Raw genomic sequence first — 27248 nt, forward strand, 5'->3', positions numbered from 1 at the left:
CACTTTAGAGTCTCTAGTTATTTTTTCTTTCTTTGAAGTTTTATTTTATCTGTTTGAAAAAGATAAAATAAGAGACAGAAAGAGCTTTCCCATCCTCTGGTTCACTCTTTAAAGGGCCTAAACGGCCAAGCCTGGGTCAAGCCAAAGCTAGGAGCCTAGAACTCCATTTAGAACTCCCACATGGATGACATAAGCCCATGGACTTGGGCCATCTTCTACTGCTTTCCCAGGCATATTAGCAGGGAGCTGGATGCAAAGTGGAGCAGCTAGGACTCCAACCAGCACTCCAGTCTGGGATGCCAGCATTTCAGAAAGCTGTAGCATAACACCAGTCCTGGTCTCTAGTTCTTTGGTAGACTATTTCCCGATTTAACATACATGGTTAATAAACCTGAATGTTTTTTAAATGTGTTCTTCTTTCCTGGCACTAGCTTTTGCATTTTTTAAAGATTTATTTATTTATTTGAAAGGCAGAATTACAGAGAGGCAGAGGCAGAGAGAGAAAGAGGTCTTCCATCCAGTGGTTCACTCCCCAAATGGCTGCAATGGCCAGAGCTGCACCAATCCGAAGCCAGGAGCCTGGAGCTCCTCCCAGGTCTCCCACATGGGTGGAGGGGCCTAAGGACTTGGACTGTCTTTCACTGCTTTCCTAGGCCATAGCGGAGAGCTAGATCGGAAGTGGAGCAGCTGGGACTCAAATTGGCACCCATATGGGATGCTGGCACTGCAGTTGGCAGTTTTACCCACTACACCACAGTGCCTGCCACCAGCTTTCACATTTTAATAATTGGGATCATATCAGTTTGGTGGGCTTGAGTGTCTGTCATATTTTAATCCTTAAAAAAGAAAACAATAATATTTATTTCATGTTTGTTTTTTGAAATGTGCTGCCAGGTCAGGCATTTGACGTAGCACTTAGGTCGCTGTTTGGGATACTCACATTCCATATGGGAATGCCTGAGTCCCAGCTCAGCTTCTGGTTCTATTCTTGCTAATGTGCACCTGGGAAGGCTGTGGTGATGGCTCAAGTGCTTGGGTCCCCTCCTACCCAATGAAGGAAACCCACATTGAGTTCTAGGCTCCCATCTTTGATCTGGTCCAGCCGAGTGCATTTGCAGAGTCAAGCACATGGGAGATTCATTCTCTCTCTGCCTCTCTCTCTCTCTTTCTCTCTCTCTCTCTCACCCCCCTTTCAAATAAGTAAATAGTTCTGTAAATCTGTAGAATTTTTTTTTATAGGCAGAGTGGACAGTGAGAGAGAGGGACAGAGAGAAATGTCTTCCTTTGCCGTTGGTTCACCCTCCAATGGCCCCCGCAGCTGGTGCGCTGCGGCCGGCACACCACACTGATCCGAAGCCAGGAGCCAGGTGCTTCTCCTGGTCTCCCATGCAGGTGCAGGGCCCAAGCACTTGGGCCATCCTCCACTGCACTTCTGGGCCACAGCAGAGAGCTGGCCTGGAAGAGGGGCAACCAGGATAGAATCCGGCGCCCTGACTTGGACTAGAACCCAGTGTGCTGGCGCCGCAGGCGGAGGATTAGCCTATTGAGCTGCGGGGCGTCGGCCCAATATTTTCTTTTGTTAATTCCACAAAATAAATAATTTGAAAGCAATACAAAAGTTAGAGCTTCTCAAAGAGGATCCTAACTTCTCAAAATGAAGAGATGGTAGGGCAAATTTTAATCCATTTCATTGATAGCAGAAGTAATTAACAAGATCTATTCCAAATGGAGAAGTAGTTTAGAATAATACAAGGGTCTTCAGAAAGCATGTGAAAAAAATGTTTTTTTATAAAAGGGCTGTGATGACTCCAAGGCCCAGAAGACCAAAGAAGGAAGCAATTACCCAAATCTAGAGGGTAAGACTCTCAACAGTCAGCTCTCTTAGAAAAGCAATGACCTTAAGTGAAAGTACACAACTTGTTCAAGGCTACACGCCAGTTGGGTTGTCCTTGGAAGTGAGCACTCCAGCCTCATTTCCTTCCTGCTTACATCTCCCACTGGGACTCCCAACATGGACCCAATCTGCCTGCAGGGTCCCTGTTGACAGGATCCACACATGTGTCCTCATATAACTTATCATCCAAACTGCAACACTTTTGAGAGTTAAAGGGGTTGTTAAAATCAGGTCACTGCTGCACTAAAAGAAATGGAGCTGGGCTCCATGACCTTGTGAATCATGGAAAGAGATCCTAGGACAGTTACTATTATCAAGAATAGGCAATGGAAAGACCCCAGTATCAAGTTTACCGCTAACTACACCTTTCCTTCCTCACGTGGTAAATGTCTCCTACATCTTGCAGATTGACTCAGGCATGTGCATCAGAATCTCTTCTACCTAAACTTATCCATGCTCACAAAAAAAAAAAAAAAATTTTAAAAGACCTTGCTCAGTGTTAATGTAATTAAGAGCTTTGAAAACACCAATTTGTGAAAATCTCTGTGTTTTTTTTTTTCTGATTAGTTTCTATTAGTCTTCTACTACCCCAAATTTTGTTAGTTTTTGTTAGTTCCTAAACATTTACAGTGGGCACCATCCATCCTCAGGGTTGAAATGATGAATTTCAATTAGAGCTGCAGAATCTTAGAAAACCTTTACTTTCAGGCAAAGTAGAATTTGCATTCTAACTGATCCTGACAGCACAGTGTGAATAAGCTATCTATTTCACATAAAATGTGTTAGTGGTCACCACTACTGAATATCTGACAGTAACAAAAATAATTTGGGACCTCAGCCAAGAGGTCATTGCCATGAAGCAATATTTAATAAGAATAAATTCCAACTCAGTGAAATGTTATAGTTTGTCATAAAAATATTAATGTGTATCATTTAAGTAGTTTTAATTTGGGCGCTTTTTGAAATTATGATTGAATGGGATATGTTCAAAGTTTCTACTAGAAGCCAAGTTCTACAAGGATTTTTAAGTGGATGTGTTTAAACTGTGAGATTAAGAGATTTTTGGTAAGACAAATGAAGTCATTGAATCTGAAATGGATCTAAGCTTATATTTGAGCATAAAAAATACATACAATAGTATGACCATTTTACACATATGCGGCTCTATGATAATCCTTTTCCATGCATTGATTTCACTTAGCTCTCACAAATAGCCCTGGGATATAAACACTATGCCCCTCCACTCCTATTTTACAGATGAGAAAACTGATTTCAGAGAGTTCTAGAAACTTGCCAAAAGTCATGAAGCTAATTTCTGGTAGCAAGGAACCTAGTACTTATTTCAGTCTCAGCTCTTATGCTTTGCTTCAGTCTTCAGTCTTGAATTCACATGACATTGCTTCCTTTTACGGCATGTTTTCAATTCCTTTAGTCCCAACACAGAACTTACTAAAAGACTGTACAGTGAGTACTTAACATGATCCTGATACTGATTAACTAGAATTTGGCACAGACCACATTACCAAGACCTCAGCATTCTAGGAAGAGCGAAGAAAATCAGCCAAGAATGTAACAAGAAATGCTGCAGATGAAACACTCCACCAGGGACAGCTGCCTTCAGAATGCCCATCAAGTTCTGCGTGAAGCAGAGCCTCACACCAGGCAGACACCATGACTCAGGCCAGGAAGATGCAATCACGGACACAATAAAGATTACAAAACCTACTGAGAAGCACTAGGAAGAATGGAGATGGCTTACATTTAATACTGAAGGGAGGATGGATTACTGTTGATTTCATTCAACAAAAAGGATGAAGAGCCATTTGAGTCTGTTGCTCTCTGAATAAGTGACCTGTCTTGAGTATCAAGAAAATACCTACATGTCTATGCTACTCTTTGATTTTGAACTTTCATAGATTAAGGTAAAAAAGCTACATTGAATAGTCAGCATACCTAAGTGGCTACTATATGCAAATCACATACAAAACACTGAAAGAATAATTTTGAAGAATTTAAGGATACATATGGAGATATATTGGGTTTGTATTATTTTCAGTGAAATTTATAGCATATTCATGTACTTCATCAATTGTTCTTTATCCAGATTTAGATTAAGCACAAGATCAAATAATATTTTAAAATATATAGCTCACATATTTACAGAAATAGGACTACTTATAGCCAAAGACATAAATAAAGGAAGACTAACTAAATTTCAAAATTATATAAAATTTTATAAAGGGTAAAATGATTACAGCAAAATGTAGGGTGTTTATGGTTACTCCAATTTCCATTTGTTTTGGATTTAGCAATAAATTTTTATAATAACAAAATTAGCTGAATACACATGATTTGTTATAGTATGAAAGGAATTTATAATCTGAAAATGTATCTAAAGGATATTGAACAATGTCATGATATTTTCTTCAACAGTGGATTTACATGTATTAGAGATACAAAAACATTATGGTTAAGAATCCCAGTAGGGATGGCATTGTGGCATAGCAGGTAAAGCCACCACCTGCAGTGCCGGCATCCCATATGGGCACCAGATTGAAGTCCCAGCTGCTCCACTTTCAAGCTGTCTCCCTGCTAATGTGCCTGGGAAAGCAGTGGGAGACCCGGGAAAAGCTCCAGGCTCCTGGCTTTGGATCGGCCCAGCTCTGGCCTTTGCGGCCATCTGGGGAGTGAACCAGCAGATGGAAGACCTCTCTATGCCTTTGCCTCTGCCTTTCAAATAAATAAATAAATCTTTTTAAAAAAGTTTTAAAAAAAAGAATACCAGTAATAAGCGAAAAGAGTTAACAACTGTGTGATTCAGTCATGGGGCTTCTATTTATCTAACTTGCTAAGGAAAGAATTAAAAGGAAAAGAAAAAAAAAAAAAACGGAAACGGGATTAGTGTTACACTTAGACCATGTTTCCAAACACCAATGGCCTCAATCAGATTTTTGTCAGGAGCTGGAGATCCTTAAATTCAATACTGAGCTGTGTGAAGTGAGTGTGGAGTGACGTATTCAGTAGAGTGTGTTGAAGAAAGTTATCAGCATTAAATACAGTGAATTCCAAGATCTTGGAAAAGACAAAATGCTTTAGAGGTCAGAAGCCCAGCCTGCCTTGTAATCCATGGGCGGTCACCCTATCTCTGCTCAAAGATGAACTACAAGTGGATCTGAGAACACCAAAGCACCTCCCAAGAATCAGCTTTGTCTGTGTTCAAATGCTTACACAACTGTTTTGAGCTGGAACACCAAATCCTACACCAGAGGATATAAATAAAGTTATATCTTGGTCTGTAAATCTGTATGGACAGCATTACAGTCAGTTATTTGACAAAAAAAATTCTCAATAAAATTATTAATGACAATTTTTGTCAAAGATGTGTCAAATATTTTTTGTAAATAAGGATATATACCACACATTGTTTCTCAGATAATTATGCATTCATTTTACTTTGATTATATTGTATATTTGTGTTCCTTGAAAACAATTCTTATTCTAGTACATTGTCTTTTCTTTCTGAAATTGAATTTCCCTTTATCCTCTGGTATATACTTAAGAAATTAAGATAAACCAGCAACACTGGACGGACTAAAGCCATGGTGGCCTTTGACTTCATCAGTCTATTGAATCATGCCATTGGTAGACAGTGCTATAAGACCCAGATTCTAGTCTAGTTTCCATTCACCAAGTAAAGCCCTATAGCATTGGGCAAATCACCTAACCAAATCTCTACCTCCTCATATGAAAAATACAGAGAAAGAAATCATGCAGTGTTTTCCAAAGTACATTGACACATATATAGAAACAAACACTTGAAATTTCAGTAGTCATTTATTTTAGTATGTATCGTAATAATATAACCAACAAATAAAACCCATAAATTTATGCATCTTATTTTTATTAGTTATAACAAGCCAAGAAAAATGGAATGTTTAACTTTTGTTTTTCAAGTTTAAATAAGTGATTCATAGATGATTACTCTATACAGCAAAAATTATGAAAGTGGTATTCAGAAACCTGAGATTTGGGAAACATTTCACTTTGAAGAGCCTGTGTTTTCAATGGAAGAACGATTGTCAAAGCTACAGAAAAGAAAATATAAACCAAAACAGATGATGTCAGATTGCCAATCAGACAACTTTTCAATGAACTTCTTTGTTCAAATGAAAACAAACTGAAATCATTGACTGGCTCACAGTAGCACAGACTGGAGTCATTTCCAAAGAGTCATTAAATGAAGAAGAGAGGGGAACAAACTCGTTTGCCCATGTGCCTTCTCTTCCTTTAGGTTGTCTTTCATGTCTGCCCCAAATATGTGAATCCCCAAACCTTTCCTGGCCTGTGGTGCCACAGATGCCCTCTTGTGCTGTCATCTGAGACTGAGGCTGTCCCATCACTGAAAGGAATCTTTCTATAGTGTCTAAGGGCATAATGACCCATTTTGAAATTTATGAGTAAAATATTTGTGTGGAAATGAAAGTGTTTTAAAGAGAAAGGAACAAATTACTTGCTCACTGATCTTTCTGAGTTAAACCACTTTTTAAAAGGTAAATAAAGGAAATTCCTAGAGCACAAAAGAGAATATTCCAGATTCTTTGCCATGAACATCTGTAACACTTGAAAATAGGCCAGACAAGCACTGCCTATAAAGAGAGAAAGCACAAAATAAACATTGGTGTTGTGTTGTGTACTACAAGACAAAAAATAATTATCCTTTCATGGAATCTAGGAGTAGAGTTGTACAACTCTCATAGCTGCTTCTCTCTCAAAAGAGCTTTCCTCTCTCTCAAAGGGGCTTCTTAGTCATGGTATCCTGTGCTTCTGATTCCAACAAACTAAAAGGAAAAATATTTTCTCCAAGTAAGGGAAATGACATAGTTATAAAAGTAACATATTAAATCATATCTGGTTTTCACTTACAATCAAGAAGAGACTGGATCAATTAGGACAATTCAATTGTCATGGTGCTAAAATGGACTCAGATATTACATTGAGTATTCACATTGCTCTTTATGTCAGCAGCTTCTGTGTGGCTGGTGTTAAGTTCCTAAAAGGTGTTGAGCTGAGAGTCCTCCTGGAAGTGCAGAAAGCAGTCCTAACAGAAGATCAAAAGAATCAACATGTGTCTATAACATTTCCCAGAGGCTTGTCCAAATCAGCATCTCTCCAACTCACTTTCCAAAACACAAACAGACATGCACTTAGTCTAAGCTCCCACACACAGCTTTCAAAGATCTCATTAAGAGAAAGAAAATTGCTTCCTCCTCTATTACAAAAGAGCCTTCTCTTTAATGACTTTTTAAAAAATCAATTGCAAAACACCTTAACCAGCCAGCTTACATGAAAATCTTAACCTAGAGAGATCTGTGAGGGTGTCAGTCAGTATATAGAGGAACAGGAGTGGTTGTGAACCATTGGAAGGGTTGTTATCCTATCATTTGAATATCACAGGGTAGAATAACCAAAGACTATGGATGATTTTCTTTTCTCTCATTTGGAAGTTATTAGTGGACTTTCCTTTGTTCCATTGAAAAGGGAGAGAAGAAAATATGAAGTTACAGCTTACCCATATGGCCAGCAGGAAAATCCTATTTAATTGCTTTATTGCCAGAAATGTTAAATCACTTCCTGAGGATGCAGTTCAAATGAAACATATGGCAGCTATTAGCAAAAGCCCCTAATGAATTCAGAAATAAGCTTTTTATGGGAGTTTTCTCATAAGCAACAATAATACATGTTACTTAAACTGTAGGAACAAATATATATATACATATTATAAATATATTTATATATATATATTTGTATTTTAATTCCACAAACATGTGATGAATGCCAGCTCTTTACCAGCTGATGCAGCCAGCTCTTGCAGAACCCTTCTTTCTAAACCCAAAAGTGGGAAGATCTTCAAAAAGTTCATGGGAATATATATTACTTAAAAAACAATGCATGGAGAGGAAAAATTGTTTTGCGGCAAAATAAACTTGTCTTTTCCATGAACTTTTTGAACTTTTTCCTCATAGATATTGGAACTCAGCACATGGACCCAGATCTAGCCATGCTTTTTCCTAAAAGTCAAGGGTAGGACAAATCTCCCAACCAATGCTTCTTCCCACAGGTTCAATGCCCAAGAAAGCCATTCTGTTTCCACCTGAATAGTGCTAACCATCTACTCTCTTCCCATTCCTTGGGATAGAGCACCAATGATATCGCTAATCATTACCATTTGGTATCTTCTGCATGAAACCATTCTTTGTCTTTTGTGTATCTCTTTAAATTAGATTATGAATTGCACAAGGAAAACTTTGCTAAAGGATTTTTATACTTAGGAAAATATGACACATTTAATTAAGAGCCAACAAATAGATTTAATTGGTTAAAAGCCAAGTGCCAGTATTTTCTAGTTTGTTTAATGCCTTTCATCTCTGGAAAATTGCACAACTTTAATCAGTTTACCCAGAAATCATTATCTAGAAGAAAATTCTCCTTCAGATTCAAAGATAAATCAGCTGAGGGATAACCAGTTTGTATTTTTTTTAAGATGTATTTGTCTGAAAGGCAGTTACAGAGAAAGAGGAAGAGACAGAGAGAGAGAACTTCCATCCACTGATTCATTCGCTCCCCAGATGGCCACAACAGCCAAGACTGGGCCAAGCCAAAGCCAGGAGCCAGGAGCTTCTTCCAGGTCTTCCTTGTAGGTGCAGGGGCCCAAGCATGTGGACCGTCTTCCGTTGCTTTTCCCAAATGCATTAACAGGGAGCTAGATCAGAAGTGGAACATCCAGGACTCCAATTTGCACCCATGTGGGATGCCAGTGTCACGGGCAGTGGCTTAACCTGATATGACACAATGCCACCCCTCCAGTTGGTATTAGTGTGTGATCTTACAAGAAAAATTATAAACTTATAAAAGCATTAAATTTTGACCATCCTCTCTCCACATTTGTAATAGGACCTTTGCAGTTATTTAATAGAAGTGAGCTTTGATTGCTTAAAGAATCCTGCAGAACATGGTGATATTTCAAAGTAGTTAGCATTGGCTGCAAGAAATATTAGCATTGAGCATTGAGTATTTTTGCTTCATAATCCATCTCACTGACTGTCATTCTTAGGTAATGTTACACATGCTCAGTTACACACTTTATCATCAGTTAAAATAGAGAAAAGGCCTGTCTTTGTCACTAGTCAACCTGTGATTTGGGATAAGACATTACAATCGTCTGAACTGCCTTAGCTGAAAGAAGAGAGGGATTACTCAGGTAAATCCACAATGCACTGCACAGATATTTTGTGATCTTGATCAATGTCTTATGGTGGGCCCTCTCCAAACTTGTTTCCTCCTTCATTTCAAAACACTTGGATTAACATGGCTCAGCAGCCAGCATGCCAGAGGTTGTGTCCTGGCTTCCTTTACCCAGTGTGTGACCTCCCAAAAGATGCTTTACCTCCCAGGACTCACATGGTTGTTCTAATGATTGAGTGAATTTGTGCAGGTAAAAGATAAAGCTGTGCCATATAGATACTAAGCACCCACTAAGTGTTAGCTATTTTTATACTGAGAAACTTTTTCCATGAACAGTTTAATGGCCTATCACCAATCATTGTAATCTTCTCGATTAATGGAAGGGTTTCTGTTTTATTTGGTTGGTTGCTTGCTTTTTGAGAAAGAGAAAACTTAACAACCCTGATCAGGGGAAAACGCAGCAGTTAGGCTTATGTGATACACAGTGTGTACTTAATTCCATTTTAAAATATTTTTTTCAGAAGAGACATGTAAAAAGCAAACATCATGCAAACTCTTGGATAACTCTTGTAGAGAGAGGAAATAACTTTCCTGTGATATTGAATTAGAGAAGTCCTTGAAGAAGGAAAGGTCAGATAGCCCTGCTGTAAATGAAAGATGCTCAGGAATATTCTGGAAGCCTGTCCCATCCCTCTAATGCCATTTAGTAGCCTGATTCTCTCTTCATCTCTTAATCTTTGGTAGGATTTGGAATCAGTGCTCACACTCAAAGAACAAGTACAGAACAACTAAATGTAGATGGATGTTCGATCAACATATACTTTCAATAGAGATCAATGTTCCAAATCAAACTCCTCTCTATTTTTAATCCACAGAAAGATTTTTACCTTATTTGAATAATTGCATTGATCTCCAGAGGCCCTAAAATCTCAGCAGTAATCAGTATCTTACAGAAATACTGGTGTCGCTACAAGTGATGTTTTTGCAAGTGAAGATGGATGCTGTTCTCTCGAGTTATCTACAGCAGACACACCTTTGAGCCTCCCTCAAACACACACACACACACACACACAAACACACATAATCAACACATTACTCATTTGTGCTTTCTTTGCCTTTTTTTTTTTAAAGATTCATTTATTTATTTGAAAAGCAGAGTTACAGAAAGGCAGAGACAAAGGCAGAGAGAGGTCTTCCATCTGCTGGTTCACTCCCCAGATGGCAACAATGTCCAGAGCTGGGCCATCTGAAGCCAGGAGCCAGGCGCTTCCTCCTGGTCTCCCACGCAGGTGCAGGGGCCCAAGGACTTGGGCCATCTTCCACTGCTTTCCCAGGCCATAGCAGAGAGCTGAATCAGAAGTGGAGCAGCCAGGACTCGAACCAACACCCATATGGGATGCTGGCACTGCAGGCGGCAGCTTTACCTGCTGTGTCACAATGTCCGCCTCTGGCATGCATTTCTTACACCAACTCTGCAGACTTTGCTCACTAGAGAGGGACAAAATACATCATTTTCAGATCTGTCTTTATCTGGTAGTCAGTGATTGCGTGGTAGAAGGCCTCACATCTCCATATGTGAGATAGTTATAAAAAAGTCTTCTAGTACAAGTTAATGATTCCATGCTGATGTTTTCTGTGCATGAATTACTGAAGTGAATGAGAACCAGAAATTCTTCCTGAATTTGTGCTGAGGTATATCCACAAACAGTAGAACTAGACTCTTAAGATTTAAGTCTTGTCACTCTGGCAAAAAAAAAAAAAAAAAGGACCTAAATGAAATATCTCTGTGAGTGAGATCCCAGCGGAAAGAACGGGTCATCAAAGAAGGAGGTACCTTTCTCTGAAGGGAGGAGAGAACTTCCACTTTGACTATGACCTTGTCTAAATAAGATCAGAGTCGGCAAACTCAAAAGCCTTCCAGAGCCTTGGCAACTCATGACAAGAGCCTAGAGTGATTACTGACGCCATAATCAAGAGTGTCAGTTTGTTAAGTCAACAACAGGAGTTACTGTGCACTTACTCCTCATGTAGAATCTCTGTCCTTAATGTGTTGTACATTGTGATTTAATGCTATAACTAGTACTCAAATGGTATTTTACACTTTGTGTTTCTGTGTGGGTGCAAACTGTTGAAATCTTTACTTAATATATGCTAAATTGATCTTCTGTATATAAAGATAATTAAAAATGAATCTTGATGTGAATAGAATGGGAGAGGGAACAGGAAAGGGGAGGGTTGCGGGTGGGAGGGAAGTTATGGGGGGGAGCCATTGTAATCCATAAGCTGTACTTTAGAAATGTATATTTATTAAATAAAAGTTAAAAACAGATTTAAGTCTTGTGAAACATCTCATTCTGAACCCTGTTTTTAAAAATAACAATAGTGATAAAGGCTGACTGGGGCTTCTGAACTGTTCACATCAGTAAATTAGCCCTGTGCCCATAGTACAAATCCTAAGTCACTCTCTTTTTCCTGAGGACTTTGGGCGCCTCATACAGGGAGCTACATTTGGTTCTTTCAGCAACCCTGTGAATACATGTGATTATCAACATTATATAGGAGGAATCTGAACTTGTAAGATAACTCATTCAAGTGCTTAGAGGAAATAAGGAACACACAGAGATTTGAAATGCCAACAATTTGAAATTTCTGCTTCCAAAAAAATGGGACAAAGAAATTAAACAACATACGTTCTGCTCAGATTTAAAGTGTGGTTTTAGCATGGGTATGTAAATATGCTAGGCTGAATCCGTATCAGACAAGAAAATCATTCTGCGATGGGTTACAGTTATCATAGCTGAATCTAACAACTTTCCCAATAGCTCCACGATGCTGTTGCTCTACTCTCAGGCTCTGTTTCATTTTGGCTCAATTCGTGGTGTTCACTTATTCCTAATGATGTTATTTGATGTTACTTTATAAAAATAACATCATTCTATGGCTTTTCTTTTCTTTTCCAGGCTATTCAAGGTACTGCAGAGAAGGAAAAGGCTGGTAAGTTGACATTTTGGTTGTGTTTTCTCTCTTTTGTATTTTAGAATAAAATTCTACCTTCAAGTAGACATTTCATTAAATATCTAAAATCTATCAATTTAATCAATTCTCTGGGAAGATGTTAGTTTTGAATACCTTGGGGAGTTTTGTCACAATATGTAAGAAAAAATTGTGGTTTTCTAACATAATGTAACATTGTTAGAATAAGATGTGTACTTCTTGTTGCTCTACTAGTTAAGCAAATAAAAGAATTATTTTTTTCCTCAAGAAAAAGAATTAATGTTGATCAATATAGTGAGAAATTGGTTGTTAATAATAATCAAGTTTTACTTTTTAATCCTAAGTAGCTTATTCACATATTATTGCTTAAAGTTGATGCTATACTATCAAAAATGTTATGAAGCAATATGAATAATTATATTGGAGAAAAATCTATGTTTCTATATTCTGTGCTATCATTATAATTATTTAATAGTATGGGAAAATGGGCAAGAATGGATGAGAAGTGTGGAAATATGAAAAACTGGACTTGGAGTGGTGGAATTATATATGTACTTTCTAAGTATTTTTTATCTTCCTCAATATTGTCCTATATGTTCTGTGTAATAAGAACAAAAAGAAAAGTAGAACTGTGATACCAAACTTAAAGCACATCAGTTCATTTGTTGACATTTGTAATTTTTAGAAGCCATATTAAAAGTTTAAGATATCCTCTAAGAGATGATAACGTGTGTCAAGGGCCCTTATGCTTAAAGCATTGTAGTTTGTTGCACACGATTTTTATACTGGGGATGTTCACTTCAATGTCAGTGATATTTTTGCCACCAGTTTTTACACAGAAGTTTTGTAATTCGTTTCCTTCTGTAAGTTAGTCTTGTCTCTCATGTTTAGGCTGTGTCTGATTTCTGCACTCTAATAATATTAAATGATAAATCTTCGAAATTGGCATATTGCTCTGGCCTCATGGGTTAATTTGAAAGAAAAACTGCTTAATGTAACACTGTACTACTATTCCATAGATTACTAACATATTTGAAGTAAATTTAAGTTATAGTTTCAAAGCATCAATATATTTTTAATACATATTTAATTATTTAAGAGACAAAGAGAGAGAAAGAGAGCGAGCTACCACCTGCTGGATATCTTCCCAAATGAATGTGATGGCCAGTGTTGGGCTGAGGCGAAGCTAGAAACTGGGATCAGTCCAGGGCTTCCATGTGGATGGCAAGGACGTGATACTCATGCCATCACTGCTGCCTCCCAGGGTCTGCAGCAGCAGGGAGCTGGAGTCCGGAACCAGTGGCAGGCACTGAACCCAGGTACTCAGATATGGGACTTGGGTATCTTAGCCCCTAAGGCTGAACACGGGCCCTCAGTACCATATCTTTAAGCAGATTTTGTTGACTGTCTAGCTAGGACAAGAAATAAATGGTTTGCTAAACACATACATTGCAAAGAAGAAAAACCTTAGCAAAGGTCATGCTCTGTCTTGGGTTGTGACATGTCCGGTAATTCCCAAGATTAGCCATAGTTTCAACAAAGTATGTAACACAAGAAAGTTGTCATCTTATACTGGAATATCAGCAAATTCTTTCATAAGCCAAGGAAAAAACCAGGATGAAGGAATGCAAGAGAGAAGAAGGAATAACAATGCTGGTGCTTGAGGAGTAGAAGGCAAAGAGTTTTCTTCTCCCTCTTCCATTCAAACGGGCTCCATCTGATTTGGAGAAGCGCTTCATTTTATCCAGCTCCTCGAATATTTTGAAATTGTTCTTAAAAACAAAGAGCTAGTTAAATAGAAGCATAAAATAATGAAACTAGCACTTTATATCACAATTCTGGAAATTTTCCTCCTCAAGAATAACACAAAGCATGAAATTGGGGCAGCCATCCGACGCAGCAGTTCCGACACCACTTGGGATACCTGCATCCCGCACTGCAATGCCTGGGTTCAAATCCTAGCTCGCCTTCTGGTTCCAGCTTCCTGTTAATGTGCATGCTAGGAGGCAGCAGGTGATGGCGCAAATCTCTGGGCCCGGGACACCCATGTGGGAGACCTGCATTGAGTTCCAGGCTCCTGACTTTGGGTCTAGTCCGGCCCCAGCTGTTGCAGGCATGTGGGGAATGAGCTGGCGGATGGGAGATCTGTCTGTTTTTCTGTGTGTGTGCGTCTTTCTACCTTTCAAATAAACAAGGAAGTTTAAAAAGGAAAATTAATACTCACTATTTCACAGTCTTTTGGATATCATTCCTAAACTACTGGGGTGAAAATTGAAAGAGTTGATAGTTTCAATTCAGAATTTCCCTACTATCTGTTGAATGCAGAACCCATTAATTGAAATATTCAAAGTACCCAGGCCCCAAGCCCCTGGAAGCCCCATTCAAGACACTTAACACCCCAGGAAGAGCTGATTTAAGCAGAACCTACTTTCCTCTGTATTTAAAATATTAGGATGATTAGAATTACCTCAGAATGAGTTTTGCTTTAGATTTCTGTAAGATACACTGACATATTTAGAAGGAAGTATAATTGTATTTGATAATATAAACATAAGAAAGAAATTACTGATTTAAAAGTCCGTGAATTTGAATTTACCTGTCCAAATGCTTATGTCTACATGTTTTATGACTAACGATAACAGATTTAACAATTCAAAATAGAATAATATTTACTGCACAAATTTTAAAGGACCATAACAGTGTAAGCAATCCAATTCTTACATTTCTAAACTATAATATGCTCTACTTAAAAATATTTTGAGTGTTTTATATACAAATGTTAGTCTTTTTATTCCCATCTTTATGAATCTCTATTTGTAAGCTTCCACTACAGAGGAATGGCTATGCAAGCAGAGGACCCATTCAATCTTCTGGGGTTAATTGAACTCTTAAATAGGATTAAGCATCATACCCACCCCTAGGGCCTGTCATTTTTTTTTTCTGTCTTACTAAATGAATGTAGCCTATTGTTCCTGATTAGGAAAGTCTATTTTTAATCTGTGTGACCTCTCATCCAAGCCAACTGGAATCAGCTCTACCAGGCTTTGTGAAGCTCTAAACAAAATCATGTTGGGTACACTCCATTACTCACTGTTGAATTGCAGTAGTGTAGATGTCCCTGGGTGTGGGTTAAGTGACCATCTTCTGTGCTCTGCTGCTTGTCCCCCTTCCTTGTGAGGACAAAGGAGAAAGTATTTTGAAAGAACCTCCTGTGGATTCATTCATTCTGTAAATACTTGTTGTATTGAACAGCCACATGATCAAGCCATCAGGTTCTACCCAAGAAGCAACTGTGAATGAGGGAGGGTCTCTGCTCTGAAAGAACTCAAATTTGATCAGAGAATATCCGTATGAGTCAATACCCTCTTCACTCCTCATGGGAATTTCTTACCTTTGCTTATTCAAAAAGTTCCCCAAGAAGAGAACCCAATTAAAATATTTCTTTCAGGATACTGTGTCAAAATGTTCATTCTCAACATCTGAAATAGTGTCCAACGAATTTTCCTTTCTTAAAATTGGACCTAATCACATATTATCAATATGGATATGTAACCAATACATAGTATTTCCATGTAACTCCCATGTGCCACCAGGCTCTGTATTTCTCTATTTTCTCCAGAACAGCTGCTTCCTATCTGTTTGTCCTTGAGCAAATTACTCAACTTCCTCATTTCCCTCATTTCTAGAGTATAAATAGAGAATCTTCTATGTTGTTGTTAAAGGCAACAATGCTTGGCACAAAGTCCTAAAAATAGTAGCTTTTATGGTAATTAATTGCTTGTAATCACTCTGTATACAGACCAAATGGGTGCTAGCTGTGTCCCTGCTGTCCATGTGTACACCAAGAATCTTTAAACACTTCCTCAGGGCACCAAGAGGTGGCTAAATGGATGTCCATGTGGAAGAAAGATCCCACTTTCCTCACGCATTTTCTGAGTAAGTCATTCAGACAAAGGTGATACGAGAATAGACAAAGTCAGGCATCTGTTAACTTCTCATCAGAAATTATTTACTTTGATGGGGTGAAATTCTTTCTTGTGAATCTTCCCTGAGAAATGTAGATTCTGCATCCCAATTCCCTAAGACTTGATTATCACCCTCTATCCCTAGTCTCTCAGATAATTCCATCCACCCAGCATCCCAGCTAGGTGTCTGTGTTGTCCTGCTGCTGCCTCCTTCCCTCCCCTCCTGCGCGAGCCCGGTCAGCATTGCCTGCTCCTCATCCCTCATCCGTTCCTCCAGTCCTTGCTCTCATTCAGGGCTCCACCCTTCACTGGACTTTCACAGCAATGTCCAGAACTTGTTTTCCCTGCTTTAGCCTATCATGACATCAGTCTACTCTCTACAGTGGCACCAGAGTTATCTATGAAAAGCTCGACCTGATCATGTCAATTCCTGCCCCAACATTTTCTGTCTCCTTATTGTCTCCAGGATAAGGTCAGATTTCCCTGCTTCACATACCTTGCCATTGTAGTCTGGATGTAGTATGATTTATTGTCCTGGGCATGTTCATCTTGCCCTTCAGATACACCCAGTATCTCCCTGACAGTTCCCTGAGGCTGACTGGTATGGACTGTGTCAAATGACTGCCCTCCTTTCTGTCTTTCCCGTTCAGCCAATGGGGAGCTGAGGCAGGAGACTGAGAGTAGGCGGTGACGGTGCTGGTGTCTCTTAAGCAGGACTTTCCACATCTTTCCAGGTTCTGACAGCCATTCTCTCCTTTGGACGTGGTTTTCTTATGAAAATAGTCCTGTTATTACATTCCCCTTAATGTACCCTATGGGCCATTTCTCCACCCACAGGAGCCTCGCTCAAGTACCTACCAGTATTTTACTGTCTGTTTATTCTTTTGCTTTGTTGGCTGGTTGGTCAATTGACTGTGCCAGACACAACCACTACATCTGATCACAGAACCCCTTCTAACACTGTTGTGTTTCTACTTCAGTCTAGATCTGCAGCATGCAACTGCCTGATGAAAAAAGTCACATGATATTAAAAATAGAGGCAGAGAAAAAGATAACTCATTCAGCAATAATAATAACTAGGTTTTTTTTCATCCTATGTGAAAATGGTTTCATTTATTCCTATTAGGAAAAATATGTGTTCTTTGTTGAAGAGGAGTATATAACTTACAAGATGATCACTGCATTGTAGGCACTAAAGAATGATTTTATGAGTATATTTCCAAAGTAGTAATATTGAATAATATGAAATCTGTCATTCTGAAATTAATGCACAAAGCAACTCAAAAATTTGGTCAGGGTACCGGGCAGCCCATGGAAAATAGATCACTATCATTAGCTTAAAACAGCATTCCCTGTTGCTTATCTGTCTTGAAAATCTTATTTTCTTAAATGCAATTGTAATATCATCTCCTGAATAAATTATTTCTCATTCCAAGTTAGTTACTTCTTGATTATCTTTGTTCCTGAAAGACTATGTGTTTTCTGTGACAGACTTATTATCTTGTTAAGCTATGTGTCATCCACTCTAGACCACGAGTTTTCCGAGTTACAAATATTGTCCTATGTGCCCTACATCAAAAACAGTTACTAGCACATAGTAGGTATTCCATAAATTTATATGAATCAATAAATTATAATTACAAAGATGCTTTGGCCTCAATCTCAATGATTTAAGATTAATATGGCTCTAAAGCATTTTATTTAACTTCACCCCCTACTCCCTCCATGTATCCTACTATGTGCTCACAACTGTCAAATATTTCAGCCAGGTAATTAATTAATGGTGCTATTTGGAGATCTATTCCATTTTAAAAAAAATGGGTAAAGGATACCATTGAAAAACAAGACTGAGAATCTGACTTTGGTTGCATTCCTTGGTCGTTTTTCTTAGAATGTTTGTACTCCTGCCTCGAGGTTATTGGTTTGGCCAGAAAATGTTAAAAATCAAGATAATGAATAATTATAGCCTGAAACACTTGTGAAAGATAGCTTTCAGAAGCTTGTAACAGAGTCACAGTCTCTCCAAATGTTGTGTTGTGGCTAGCAAGGCGGAAAATAGAAATCAAACCCTTCTTTGTGACAAATGTGTGAGGGGAGAGGGGAAAGCTCAGAGTTTTCATAATTTCATTCCAAGCTCCTTATAAACATACTAAATAACAAAGCCCAGACTTAGTGCCTTTTGGTATTAATTTTCTTGGCTGCTTTTGATCACTGAGAAGGGAAATATAGATGACACTCTCCTCCCCCCCAAAAAAAATCTAAAAATGAAAAGATACTCATTTCTTTTGCAGTCCAGTCACCAGTGCTTGGATTCAGAGAGTTATTCATGCCATCTATTCCACTCGATTCATGCCATCTAACCACACTCTAATGTCTAGAGATCCAAAGAGATTCCATGAAAAACAAGAAACAAGACTACTGTATTTCACAGTTCTTTGAACAACTCTGCCCTATTTTATGTCTCCATTTTACTGTGGATCAAATGACTTTTATTGCTGTCTCACCCAGGTGGCTGTCAAACCTTGAAAGACAGAATTCTGTTTCATTCAACTCTGTATGCCCAATGCCCAGCATTATTGCAGTTACTTGACATTTGCTAAATCAATCAGTAAATGGGATCTTCTGAAAATCAGCAAGTGCTTTATACTCATGATAAGCCCAAGGCCCCAAGTAGACTCTTATCATTCTGTTCTAGCTGCAGAGACCCTCTGCTAGCTGTTTTATAGTATTTGGCGGGATTGGAAATTGTCTTTATCTGGCCAGGCTGGGTTTTGGTCAAATATTCCAAATTCTTTATTTCTTTCACTCTCAGAAAACAAATTTTATTATTTTTATACTATTGGCTTATAAATATTCATTTGCTTCATTTTTGTTAAAGTATTATGGTCTGTGCTCACTGGCTTTTTTTCTAAGAAAGGAATTTAGGATATGCCCACACACAACCCCTAATGTAAACTAATCCATGAAAAGTGGGCTGCGGTTGACTGGGCTGCTGGAGGGAACACATTCGCTTTCAGGTATCAAGGAATTCATGCAAAACACAAGTAAGCTATTCTTAAATGTCCGAAATCTTGAATTCATAGGATGCTTTTAAACACAGATAATTTTCTCAGTGTTGCTTAGTGTTCTACCAGTGTTTTTGTTATTGCTAGGTAGGTGAAATAACTTCACTTTGTCACCCTAACCAATAAAATACATTCCTTTTCCTCTCAAATACATTTCAAGGAATGCAGGTAGATGATACTTTCTCTTTTAGCAAGTCCCAATCCAGATCTTGCCTCCTGCCCTTGACATGGTCTTCCAGGGTTTCTGCAACAGCAGGTAGCACTTCATTGGTCTCTTTCTTTGGGTGATTAGTGCTCCCTGTGTTGTACTTGTGTTCATGAATTATGTGCCATAGCCAGCCTTGAGCTCCTTGAAAGCCTAAAGCCCCCATTTCATCTTTGTCATACCACACCTCATTTGCTGCGGTGCACAGAGCAGGTTGCCCATGAGATGACTTTGAATCGATCTGTTTAGCTGCCCTACTAAGTCCCTCATGCGGGCATTCCAGTGATCTGTGCTCTAACACTGACCAGGACATTTCACAATATTTGACCAACTTGAAATTTCGTTTTCCAAAAAGTCTTGTGCACATGTTGCTCCTCCCATTCTTCCTTGCAAAGAATGACTCTCTTCAGTGTGAAGAGGAGGCTCTGACCTACCAGTGTGGACCCAGGAGACGTTTTGCTTTTCAGTGTTTCAAGTGCCATTGACCTTCATCAGGAGAGAATTAAGTTGCCATTTTCACCTTCCCTGAAGAAAGATAATTTACACAAGGGTCCTTTTGCATCAGTTCTATTTAATAAGTAGGAAAAGAGTTTCCACTTAGTTCAAAATCATATCCAGTCATTTATTTACCTTTCCAGAATTTGTAGTGAATGATTCACAATTCAATTGCATTAATTACTAATGTGAATATATAGATATGTACCAACAAGATAATGGTACATTGGTTCTGGTTTCTTTGAAGAGGTACATTTGCTTTATAAAGTTACATGAAATAAACTACAATTCTGCTGGCATGATTCTACTTTTTTTCTCTTATCAACCAGCCATTGATTTGAAAGACTTTGATTTGTTTTTCTATAACCAACAATTCAAGAGCATATCTCTCTGCATCCAGACACTTCTGTTGCATAATTAAGATATAATTTTGAGATATGGTTTGTCTAAATGGTAAATTCTAGGCAGTTATTAACAACCACAACTGGTTAGTGGATGCTCAGGAAAAGGTTAGTGCCCATGATGTTGCTTGCCGACTGTGCAGAAGGCTAGTCTGGCTGTTTCAGAATGGATCATGGATTTAACGCATTATTTTGTCCTGACTGTTGTAATCAGGTAGAAAAGACCCCAGCAGGTTCTCCAAGTGCTGCTTAAGGAAAAATGGCTGCCATAGATCTTCTGTTTGCCCACCACAATAGGATATTGTTCCTTTGTTTTTAAAATTCTCCAAAACATTGAATTTCCCCAAAATACACATTCCAGTGACTCCAAACTGTTAATGTTCTAAATTTCTTTCTTTCTTTTTTTTTAATTAGAAAGTCATAGCAAGAGAGAGAGAGAATCTTCCATCCACTGATTGATTTCCCAAATGGCCACAACAACTGGGGCTGAGCCAGGCCGAAGTTAGGAGCCAGGAACTCCATCCAGGTCTCCTGTGTGGGTGGCAGGGCCCCAAGTGCTTGGGCCACCATTTGCTGCTTTTCCAGGCACATTAGCAGGGAGATGTATTGGAAGAAGAAGAGCCAGGACTTGAACTGGTGCTCTGATATGACATGGCATCATTACAAGTGGCAGCTTAACCCGCTGCACCACAATGCTGGCCCTTAAACTTCTTTTTTTAGTTAATTAATTAATTAATTACTTGAGAGATAGAAGAAAGAGACAAATAGGCACTGGTTTACTTCCCAAATGTCCACGGTGGAAAGGTGGGGGAGCAGGACAAAACCAAAGCCAAAAGCTGTGATTTCAATCTAGGTTTGCCACGGGACGGACCATGACTCAATGCTGCAAGGAAGTTGAAGCTTGGAGACAGAGTCTGATATAAGACTCAGGTTCTCTGATATGAAACATAAGCATATTAACCAACAGCTTAATCAATAGACCAAACACCAGCCCCTTTCAACTTTTCTCTTTTTTTAAGATTTATTAATTTTACTTGAAAATCAGAGTTAGAGGCAGAGCACGGGCAGAGAGAGGGAGAAAGAAATCTTCCATCCGCTGGTTCACTCCCCAAATGGCCGCAACAGCCAGAGCTGCGCCAATCCGAAGCCAGGAGCCAGGAGCCTCTTCCAGGTCTCCCACATGGGAGTAGGTGCCCAAGGACTTGCGCAATCTTCTACTGCTTTCCCAGGCCATAGCAGAGACTGGACTGGAAGTGAGTCAGCCGGACTTGAACCAGTGCCCATATGGGATGCTGGCACTACAGGCAGCAGCTTTACACACTAAGCCACAGCGCTGGCCCCTAAACTTCTTAGTATCAATGCTAAATCAGTTATTTCCTATGAATTTAAGGAAGCCAGTAAATGAGAGCACAGTTATCACTTCTTCAATCTCCCTGTCGGAGTCTATGATCATCTTTGATACATTTATACAAATGCTTTCCCCACTGTGTTGGGATTTCCTGAGAGGCATACATTTCCCCCTGTGTCTCTGTAATGCCAGCTAATGTTTGTGGAATGAGTGATTGAATATCTAGATGATGGCAACAAGCATTTATTCTGTGCCTGCACTTTCCTACGCACTTTATAGATGGACCTCATTTCATCCTTTGCAACCCCACGAGGTAAGGGCTATTGTTACCCACCATGTTGGAGATGAGGGACCTGAGACTCCAAAGAGTTTCCTGATAGCCAGCGTCACATTGTGGCCAAGGCAGAACTCAACACCAACAATGAAGACCATCATATGTGCTCTAACCACTAAGCTAAATGATGGTTACCTGCCACAACTCCCCGAGCTGATAAATCAGTTTTCCATAATCTGGCCTTACCCTTTCTTTCCCTTCCTCCTCCAGCACACACCTTCCTCGTAGCCATGGTAACAATCTCACTTCCCTCCCGAATTTACTCCTGCAAAACTTGACCTTCATTCCTCCTGTTTCTCTTCCAGAAATTACTTTCCCCACTCCCCAAGTACTCGTTGTGTTCCGTTTTCACCAGGAACACTTCTGTGGTAACCTCTGCTCCTATCAGCCTCCTACTCCTCACAATGATACAGTCACAGCTTATATGGTCTGAACTGGTTACTTTTGCACTTAACTACAGACTGTCACTGTCATTTGAGTGTTTTTTCTCAGTCTTACCTCCCAAGAGTCTCTTTTGAAGAGGTCACTTAGCATGGTGCTGTGCACCTAAAACAGGCAAAGTTTAATGAACAAATAACCTTTATTTTTAAGGGAAACTTGATTGTCATAGCAAAATTGAACAGAAAAGGACAGTTGGGCCCATTTGATGTTCAATGAATGGCAAAACCATGGAAACAATAAAAAGATCAGTGGTGGCTGGTGCTCTGGGGGGAGAGGGGCATGAGAAGGCAGAGCCCAGGGGGAGAGTCAGGACATGGAACCATGATGTGGGAAGCCCTGTGGTGCAGTAGGGAGCCTTCGCACATTGATGTCTTTGACTTAAGGATTCAGGTTTGCATTTACGTTTCCTTCATGTCTTTTTTAGTTTGATAGCTCATTTCTTTTTAGTGCTGAATAGTATTTCACTGTGTGGATATATACCATGGTTAAAGAGGTTTATTTAATACCTTAAATGTAAAAGCTTTTGAAAAAAAAAGATCATAAACTATATTACACACTACATTAACTTTTACCTGTCTTCTATTTTTTGTTTTGTTTTTGTTTTTTTAAGATTTATTTATTTGTTTGAAAGAGTTACACAGAGAGAGGAAGAGAGAGACAGAGAGAGAGTCTTCCATCTTCTGGTTCACTCCCCAAATGACTGCAACAGCCAGGGCTGGGCCAGGCAGAAGCCAGGAGTTAGGAGTTTCCTCCAGGTCTCCCATGTGGGTGGCAGGGTCCCAAGTACTTGGGCCATCTTCCACTGCTTACCCTGCATCATCAGCAGGGAGCTGGAATGGAAGAGGGGGGAGCAGGATACAAACTGGTGCCAATATGGGATGCGGCCTCTCAGGCAGTAGCTTTACTTGCTTTGCCTGCCACAACCCTGGGCCCATCTATCTTCGTTAAGGAAAAGAAACTCTTTTCTTAGTCATGATTTCAATTACTTAATTTCTCTCCTTTGGAACTTCTTCACGTTTTCAAAATAGACATACTACTACTAAATATGTTATCGATTGCTCTGATTCCCGGGGTACCTACTCTGCAGTGCTGAGATGTACTTTCTCTGCATGTTTCTAATACTCACTTATCTGCAAGGTACAGAAGTCTCCCTTTGTCCCGTAACTGGTGTTTCCTCTACCTCTCCAGGCCCTTCATCACCATTTGCCTGCCTCCATGAATGTTAATAAATGTAGGATGAGGAGTGGGAGTTTGGTGCAACAGTTAAGGCATCTTACAGGGTTGTATGGGTTCAAAAGCCCAGGCTCTGCTTCCAATTCCGGCTCCTGCTTATGTGCACCCTGGGAGGCAGCAGGTGACGGCTCAGATACTTGGGTTTCTGCTACCCACATGCTAGACTCAGACTGAATTCCAGGTTCCTGGGTTTGGCGTGAAACAGCCCCAGCTGTTGTGGGCATCTGCAAAGTGAACAGCAAACAGGAAATCTCTCTCTGCCTTTCAAATAAATAAAAATGAATAAAATTTTAACTATAATGAAAATTAGTAAAACCACAACAACTCATATAATTTTTAAAAACCAACTATCCCTGTCCTTATACTTTTGCTCCTGAAGTTTCCTGCCTCAAAAAAATGTCTTCTGTTGTTATTATTCTCTCCTATCACACCTTTCCTGCAAGGCTTAGCCTGAGTGCCTCTTTTACATAAAGCCTCCCATAGCTGTTCTGCCCTGCAGTGAACTCCCTTCTTTGACACAGACAGGTGGCATTGCTCATCTCGTCTTCATCCCCTAAAAGGGTCAGCCTGTGTGCCCTGTGACCCTGTACCTAACCCATGACTGTAGTAAACTGGAATAGGGTATATGGGGTTAGGAGTGGGGGCGCAGGACCAAAGGCCAGAGAATGCTTTAGCTAACAAGTGGCCAACCTCTGTCTGTCTGTCTATCTGACTATCAATTTTCTGTATCCCTATCTCATCTCTCCATCACTGTCTCTCTCTCTTCCTCCACTTAGATTTCTTTTTATTTCTCTCATTGAAATTAGGAGCCAGGGAGACTTGGGTAATCCACAACAGGTGCTTTAGCTAAAAAGTCACATAGACTGTGAAGTGAAGTAACAGAAACCATTCTGCAAAGAGAAGCAGGATAATCCAGCAACAGGACCAACAAAACAGAGAAGTTACAGACAATACAAGCTGGAGAAAGTAACTGATTCCTCACTAGACCAGTCCCTGGGTATGTGTGCCAGCTTTTGGAGGTCCCACCCAATGCCTGCGGAATACCTCTGCATCCTTATGTCTTAGGCACCTTTTTTTTTAAGGTGCATTTTATTTATTTGAATGTAAATGCAGAGTGTATAGTGAGAGAGGGTGAGATAGAAGGAGGCTGATCTTCCATCCACAGGTTCACTCCCCAAATGGCTGCAATGGCCAGACCTGTTCCAGGCCAAAGCCAGGAGCCCAGAGAAACTGGCACTCCAAAGTGGGATGCTGGCATTGCAGGCGGCAACTTAATCTGCTGTGCCACAATTCCAGCCCCCGCTTTAGGCCCTTTACTCGTTGGAACTAATGTGAATGAGTATTCTGTATCAGATGATTAAACAACCTTCTCCAAATTCCTATTGAGTACACAACTAGTATCAAAAGTGGTCTGTTCCTTAGTTTTTTAAAAGAGGTTATCAACGATACACTGATGACTTTAGTTTTATCTTATTTTATTTTATTTATTTGAAAAGCAGGGAGACAGCGAGAGAGACATAGATAGAGATCTCCCATCTACCGATACACTGCCAAAATGCTCATGATAGTCGGAGCTGGAACCTCAATCAGGGTTTCTGACATGGATGGTAGGAACCCATCTACTTGTGCCATCACCTACAGCCTCCCAGGATGTGCATTAGCAAGAAGCTAGAGTTCAGAGTGGAACCGGAACTCGAACCTGAGCACTGTTATATGAGATGAAAGCATCCCAAACAGCATCTTAACCACTATGCCAAAACCTCCCTGTATTTCTTAATTTTATGTTTTACATCATACTCTATTTCTTGTAAAAATGCCACATTTCCCAAAATATTTCTTAGTCAGCCTCAGCAAAGAATCATGTCATAGGTTTCTTGATTTTGTTTTGCACCACGAGACCTAGCAAGAACTAAGTACACAAGGATATTCCAAAAAGGTCCTGGAAAAATGAAATTAAAAGATAAGTTTATTTGGGTGCAAAATAATTTTGAAATCATCCATCCACAGTTTTTCATAATATGCGTTTTCCATGAGCTGTTTGAAGGCCCTTCATAAACTGTGTGTTCACAGTTTTTCACAGTGACACTGCTATCAAATATATTACAAATAATTATGTTACTGCCTGCACTCATCCAAATCTGTCCCTTCACATCTTACAGTTGTGGAATTCACGGAGCTTCTACTTAACAAAGTGTATCTCGCTTTTTAAGTCACTTAACATTATCCTGAACATGCCATTCAGTTTCTAATTTTTCACTGTAATTTATTTGACTCAAGAGCGTCTGCCTTCAGCACTTTGGTACTCTCAATAAATTATGTTCACATTCCCTCGTTCCACTTAAATACCACTAGCAAGATATTAAATAATAAAAGCAAACATTGTAAAACCAAGAGAAGGGAGAAATATAAACAAAAACTGTACAATATAAATATATTTGCTTATAAAGAATATGCATTAAAATCAGAGAGTGACACAACTGGCATATTTTTAAAATAAAGAATCAGAGAAAAAATCAGAGTTCTGTTAGACTTGTTATATTCTATGACTTAATAATTTGAGTAAAAACTTACATATACATATGGAAGGTAGGGGCATCCCGTGATTTTTTTTTCCAGTTACTATGTCTGAGGCCTCTGGTGGCCACATTCCAGCTGAAGTGATGAGGACAGTAGCTTCCATCCATCCAAAACACAGATGAGCCAGGGGACCTGAAAGGCCACGTAGGCTTTTCTTATTCCACAACTTAGTGCAAGAGAACCTGGCTTCCTAGACCAAGAAAACTTTCATTCTTGTGTAATATTTTTAAGCCCTAGATTCTAAAACCTTTAAAAAAAAAAAAAACCGTCTTGGTCTAACTTGTGACCCTGACCCTGAGATGCTGCTCATCATTCTGCAGCTAATCTGCAGCCGTCCTCCCAGATGGTCCCTGACAACAGAGCATAAACAGAGCCATGACCCCTCCTGCTCACATGCAGGGCGTGCCCCGGCCCCACGGTCATGTGGACAGAAGGACTGTGGGATGGACGCTTTCAAAGGTCTTTCCAAATGGAGCTATTCCAGCACCCAGATAACTTCAGACAGTCCACAAGCGCTCCCACTTACACTGGGGAAGCCAGCTTTTAAAAAACAACTGCGAAGCACAGATATCAAGACATTTTCCTGAATGCAGCAAAACAGAAAATCGCACCAAAGTAGCTTTTTTCAATTACAGACGGAAGTTCTCAAGGAAGCCTGGTTGCATTTTTTTTTCCGGGTAGAAGTCAAGTGAGCCAAGCTAGCAGCACGGGTCCCCAGGAAGAATTCCACATCTGGAAAGTCTTTGCTCCATCTGTGGTGGGTTTTCAGTCTCTTGCTCTTTCTCTTCCATTTCCCATGACTTCAGCTTACCTCGTTTTTGTTTTCTTTAGTAAAATTATTTAACCCTTAGAGGTGTCAGGTTTTGTTTTCTTTTTAAGAGGCGGAAGATCAAGGGACTATCTTATCATATTTTTGTGATTCCCTAGAATTTTCTTATTTACTTTTCTTTAAGTGTCTATCTAGTAATATACACAATAATAAATACAAATATAAGTTTTTATGAAATTGTGCTTTAAAAATACCCTAAGTACACACAGTGTTGTGGTTTTTATT

At 39.4% G+C, this 27248-nt stretch overlaps 1 protein-coding gene across 6 annotated transcripts in view; it reads left to right on the top strand.

Annotated features, from left to right (window-relative positions):
* The window catches only part of DLC1 (DLC1 Rho GTPase activating protein), a 515079-nt gene that overhangs the window by 288755 nt on the left and 199076 nt on the right, over window positions 1-27248 (top strand). For all 6 annotated transcript variants that reach the window (XM_070068489.1, XM_051832521.2, XM_051832520.2 and 3 more), the window contains one exon: window positions 12097-12130. In XM_070068489.1, coding sequence (XP_069924590.1) covers window positions 12097-12130 — 34 coding nt within the window. The remainder of the gene's footprint in view (window positions 1-12096; window positions 12131-27248) is intronic.

The sequence above is a fragment of the Oryctolagus cuniculus genome, chromosome 2 (assembly GCF_964237555.1).
Source record: "Oryctolagus cuniculus chromosome 2, mOryCun1.1, whole genome shotgun sequence".
Lineage (NCBI taxonomy): Eukaryota > Metazoa > Chordata > Mammalia > Lagomorpha > Leporidae > Oryctolagus > Oryctolagus cuniculus.